Raw genomic sequence first — 5,058 nt, 5'->3', positions numbered from 1 at the left:
CTTGAAAAGCAGCCTCCATACTATACAATTGCAAAGTGTTATTGGCCAAACTCACCAAAACTCTCAATTCATCTTTGGCTCCCAATAAAACATCTATAGATTTAATCTTTTGTTTCACCTTTATGCTCTCCAGTCTTTTAATTTCATCAGATAGTGATAACTCTTTGGAAAAATCTTCATTGTTGTCTTCCGCCTCGGATGATTTCTTAAATTTCTTTAATCTTTTCTGTAAACGCTTTTTAGCCTCCTCTTCATTACAAATATAGAAATTTTCTATCAAATCGTTAGTACCATGACAAGATATTATTTTTTCCGAAACATCTGCCACCAAATTAACACAACGTCCTTTGCCAGCTCGTTGTATAACACCACAGTTTAATACCGTTATGGGACTAATAGTATCCTCATCATCTATGGACAGACCCTCAACAGCAGCTTCCAAATTTTGATTTTCAGTTTGTGAAACATCTCTAGGTTTTAAGCGATATACATTCATGGTAGATTCCCCACAACCGGCTATCATTAGATCATTAACAAACGCCAAAGCCCAGACTTCAGTACGATTATCCACAATAGTTTTAAAGCAAAATTGAGTTTCCAAATTCCAGAATTTAATTTGTGTATCCTTAGAACAACTAACCACTATATTTTGTTCTTTAAACTTTTCCATAAAGTGAGCATCAGTTACGGGAGCATTGTGTCCAATAAGACGTTGACTACCAGCCTGTTCGATAACATCGATTACCGTTAATTCACAATCTAAACTGCCGCAAACTAGACGTATACCCTGTTCATCGTAACGCAAGATGGATATGGCCGATTTGTGTACAGCTAAGGAACAAACTGAAACTTCAGGATTGGTTAAATCGAAAATTTCCACTACACCATCATTGTAGCCAATAGCAATGTGAAGACGGTCGGGTGATACACGTAGAGCGGTTACCTCCTGTTTGTCACGTCTAAAGGTTACAACACGTTCGCCCAATCTGTTGTTTAGGTAAAAAAAAGTGGAAAGTTGGTTTGGGGGAATTATAAAAAAAAATTATTTCGAAGATCTTAAACTTAGTTTGAAGCGTGCAAAGTAACGGATTGATGAGTTCAATGAATATGTGATGTTGTGATGAAATGTAAACAAATGTTCAGTGCTAGTTCAGATATAGTTCGGTTCTAGTTCAGATATAGTTCAGTTATAGTTCAAGTTCAGATCTAACATTCTTATAAGAATCTCGCTCTTTTATAAACCTCTTCTGATCACTATATACCTAAGTCCCTTAAATTTAAAACAATGGCGGCTCTATCGCACAAAAATAAACTTCCTAAAGACACATAAAATATATTCGAATGTTTTGTTGTTGTAACAATTCTAATGCCGCTGAAAGTTCATCCTTAATAAAAAAATCTAGTTGATACAGATGTCGCTAAGATGACAATTGGGAATCGGATTATTCCGGAGCTAAGTTGCAATTGTCATACGAAAGATAATCGAATTATTATCCTATGTAATGATTATGCTATTAGTTTATAACAAACACTACTCCATAAAAAAAAATTGTTTTGACAACAAATATGCTCTAGAGGAAACATATCTTGCAGCCGAAACATAGTGGGTAATACAAAGAAAAAGGCAATTACTAAAATATCAAATGTTGTTTCCTATCTAATTAAAAACATTTTCCTGGACACTAAAAGTAAAGTGGCAAAGCTTTCTTCAAGAACTTTTTCATATATTTTAAATGCAAATTTTATTTAAAAAAAAAGTAATTTAAAATTTTATCCACTCACCTTAAATCCCAAATAATAACATTTTCAGCAGCGGCTGCCACCACATAGCGACCCTCAATTTTATTATAAATCACAAAATTCACATTACTGCGACCACTGGCGATAATATTAAAACTATCTACAGCTCTATAAGCTAAATATTGTTTAGTTAAACCCATTTTTTTTTTTTTAACAATTTTATACAAAAATTTATTTTTTTATTCGAAAAAATTCACTTAAAAAACTTTAACGCCACTTTGCACGTGTTTACTACTTGTATACAAATAACAGAATGAAACATGTTCAACAATGTTTAGAAAATCGCAACAAAAGCAAATGTCAATAAAATATAAAAGTTGCCATATTAAACAACCCATGTAATAACATTTATTTTTGATGTGGCAATGTATGTATAAAATTTTAATAAAGCATGCGCCTAAAATGCTGCATACTTTAAGGCTGTTACTTAAAGTAAACCAGATTAAAAAAAAACAGCATCCCTTAGCAAACAGAAAAGAAAATTTTCTAACAAAATAAGAAAAATTCTTTAATAATCACATTTTTTTTAAACTTTTAATAAAATAAATAATTTAACAAAATGTCGGACTATCAAAATGTTCCTGGAGCTGGAGGTATTTAGAGAGTTTTTTTCTCAATTTAGTTTGAGTTTAACTTTTCCTTCCTTATTTTCTTCTTTTCTTTCCAAGACGATTTAAACAATGAATCCGTAGAAGTTTTACGTGAACGTTTAAATACCATGAAACGTTTAATGGCTGATCGTACCGCCCAACAACAACAGAATCCTGCTAGCACTGAAGAAATCTGGTCCACACGCCGTCACACCTCAGCCGGCATTATAGATGGTAATTTCTTAAGTATGGCTTTTGGTGGTGCTTTACTCGTTATAGTTTCCGTTTCGGTATATGCTTTTTATAATCTTTATCATGCTATTCTAAAGAAATTCCCCTCTAAACACGAGGAGTTATAAATTGAAACAAAAAAAAAAATGAACATAAATCAATTGGAAATATAACAAATAAGAGTATTTTTAGGTTTTAAGATGATGACAAAATGATTCTTATAGAATAAAATTTAATAAATAAAATATTTCAATAACCAAAAAGGTTTTAAAAAGAATATGAACGATTTTCATTTCGGGTAATATAGGCTAGACTATAGACTAGACTACAGACAAGACTATAGACTAAAGAATAGACGGGACTAGACTAATGTATAAACTAAACTAGACTGTAGACCTGACTATAGACTAGACTATAGGTTACTATAGACCTGATTATAGACTAGGATAAGACCTGACTATAGACTAGATTATAGATTAGACAGTAGATAATACTATAGATTAGACTGTAGATTAGACTATAGAACTAGACTATAAACTATGCTATAGACTAGACTATAGACTAGACTATAGACCAGACTATAGACTAGACTATAGACTAGACTATAGACTGGACTATAGACTAGACTATAGACTAGACTATAGACTAGACTATAGACTAGACTATAGACTAGACTATAGACTAGACTATAGACTAGACTATAGACTAGACTATAGACTAGACTAAGACTAGACTATAGACTAATAGACTATAGACTAGACTATAGACTAGACTATAGACTAGACTATAGACTAGACTATAGACTAGACTATAGACTAGACTATAGACTAGACTATAGACTAGACTTATAGACTAGACTATAGACTAGACTATAGACTAGACTATAGACTAGACTATAGACTAGACTATAGACTAGACTATAGACTAACTATAGACTAGACTATAGACTAGACTATAGACTAGAACTATAGACTAGACTATAGACTAGACTATAGACTAGACTATAGACTAGACATATAGACTAGACTATAGACTAGACTATAGACTAGACTATATACTAGACTATAGACTAGACTATAGACTAACTATAGACTAGACTATAGACTAGACTATAGACTAGACTATAGACTAGACTATAGACTAGACTATAGACTAGACTATAGACTAGACTATAGACTAGACTATAGACTAGACTATAGACTAGACTATAGACTAGACTATAGACTATAGACTAGACTATAGACTAGACTATAGACTAGACTATAGACTAGACTATAGACTAGACTATAGACTAGACTATAGACTAGACAATAGCTAGACTATAGACTAGACTATAGACTAGACATAGACTAGACTATAGACTTGACTATAGACTATAGACTAGACTATAGACTATAGACTAGACTATAGACTAGACAATAGACTAGACTATAGACTAGACTATAGACTAGACTATAGACTAGACTATAGACTAGACTATAGACTAGACTATAGACTAGACTATAGACTAGACTATAGACTAGACTATAGACTAGACTATAGACTAGACTATAGATTAGACTATAGACTAGACAAGACTATAGGCTAGACTATAGACTAGAATATAGATTAGACTATTAACCAGAATATAAATTTAAACAATTTTCTTTTTGTTTTTGCAAAATTTTATTTATATTTTATTTTAAATTATTTTCGTTTATTTGTTTTTAAGCTATTTTGTTTTTATAAATATTTAAAAAGAAAAAAACTCACAATTCTTAAAGAAAAACTAGTTTGCAAACAAAAATACATTTTTTTCAAAAATTCTTAATTTTTTTTTTAACAAATCTTTAACATAGGCGGCAATTAATTTAAAACAAAACTAAAAATATAAAATGGGCACACAGTAATATCAATTAGCAAAAGCATTTTGATTTTCCTTTTTTCTTTACTTTATAAACATTACAAACTTAATTAATTTAATTATAATAAAAAAAAGAAAAACTTTCTATTTACAAATTACAAGGAGTACATTTTAAAACTTTTTGTTTTTAATTATAAGCCGGCGGTAGTAGGGGGAGATTAGTTATATTTTAGTTTATTTTAAGAAACACTTAACAATTAGAATTGTGACCTTTTGTGTTTAATTTAATTTGATAAATTTAATAATACATTACAAGTTGAGAGTATAATAAAGGGAATACAAATACAATTAGCAAAAAAAGGAGTTAGTTCGTTTATCAAAAAGATATCGACAATTAATAATATATAGTTACGATTTTTTAAATAAATTTAATGTAAATTGTTTGTTTGTTTTCATAATATTTTTGTATATAAATTGTTTTAATGTATAGGAAAATAAACATCTTTTATATCTTTAGTAATTTATGTTAAATATTTTCAATTTTAAATAAAATTTTAATATCTTCTTTTCATACTTTTTTTTGTATTTTTTTGA

At 29.9% G+C, this 5,058-nt stretch overlaps 2 protein-coding genes across 2 annotated transcripts; one reads left to right on the top strand and one right to left on the bottom strand.

Annotated features, from left to right (window-relative positions):
• Positions 1 to 55: 55 nt before the first annotated feature.
• Positions 56 to 1,940, bottom strand: LOC119613720 (WD repeat-containing protein 3; the record flags this gene model as incomplete). Its single annotated transcript, XM_037969760.1, has 2 exons — positions 1,783 to 1,940; positions 56 to 986 (listed from the first exon to the last, which is right to left on the bottom strand). Coding segments are annotated over exons 1-2 (1,089 nt in total), but the record flags the coding sequence as incomplete, so codon positions are not given.
• A 255-nt stretch (positions 1,941 to 2,195) lies between these two features.
• LOC119613719 lies at positions 2,196 to 2,878 on the top strand. The gene is made up of 2 exons (XM_037969759.1): positions 2,196 to 2,393; positions 2,469 to 2,878. The coding sequence occupies exons 1-2, from the start codon at positions 2,360 to 2,362 to the stop codon at positions 2,747 to 2,749; spliced, it is 315 nt and encodes a 104-aa protein (XP_037825687.1). The 5' UTR covers positions 2,196 to 2,359; the 3' UTR covers positions 2,750 to 2,878.
• Positions 2,879 to 5,058: the final 2,180 nt, after the last annotated feature.

Source organism: Lucilia sericata, unplaced genomic scaffold, assembly GCF_015586225.1.
Source record: "Lucilia sericata isolate MDLA Ls3-8-SP2 unplaced genomic scaffold, ASM1558622v1 Contig002260F_arrow, whole genome shotgun sequence".
In the NCBI taxonomy this organism is placed as follows: domain Eukaryota; kingdom Metazoa; phylum Arthropoda; class Insecta; order Diptera; family Calliphoridae; genus Lucilia; species Lucilia sericata.
Note: the sequence above shows the minus strand (reverse complement) of the source record. Positions and strands in the feature narration are given on the sequence as shown.

Excerpts from the sequence above, each read along its gene's own strand:
- LOC119613719 (XM_037969759.1), top strand. The coding sequence starts at position 2,360 with ATGTCGGACTATCAAAATGTTCCTGGAGCTGGAG. Across the intron at positions 2,394-2,468 it reads AAATGTTCCTGGAGCTGGAG|ACGATTTAAACAATGAATCC; the intron begins GTATTTAGAGAG and ends TTTCTTTCCAAG.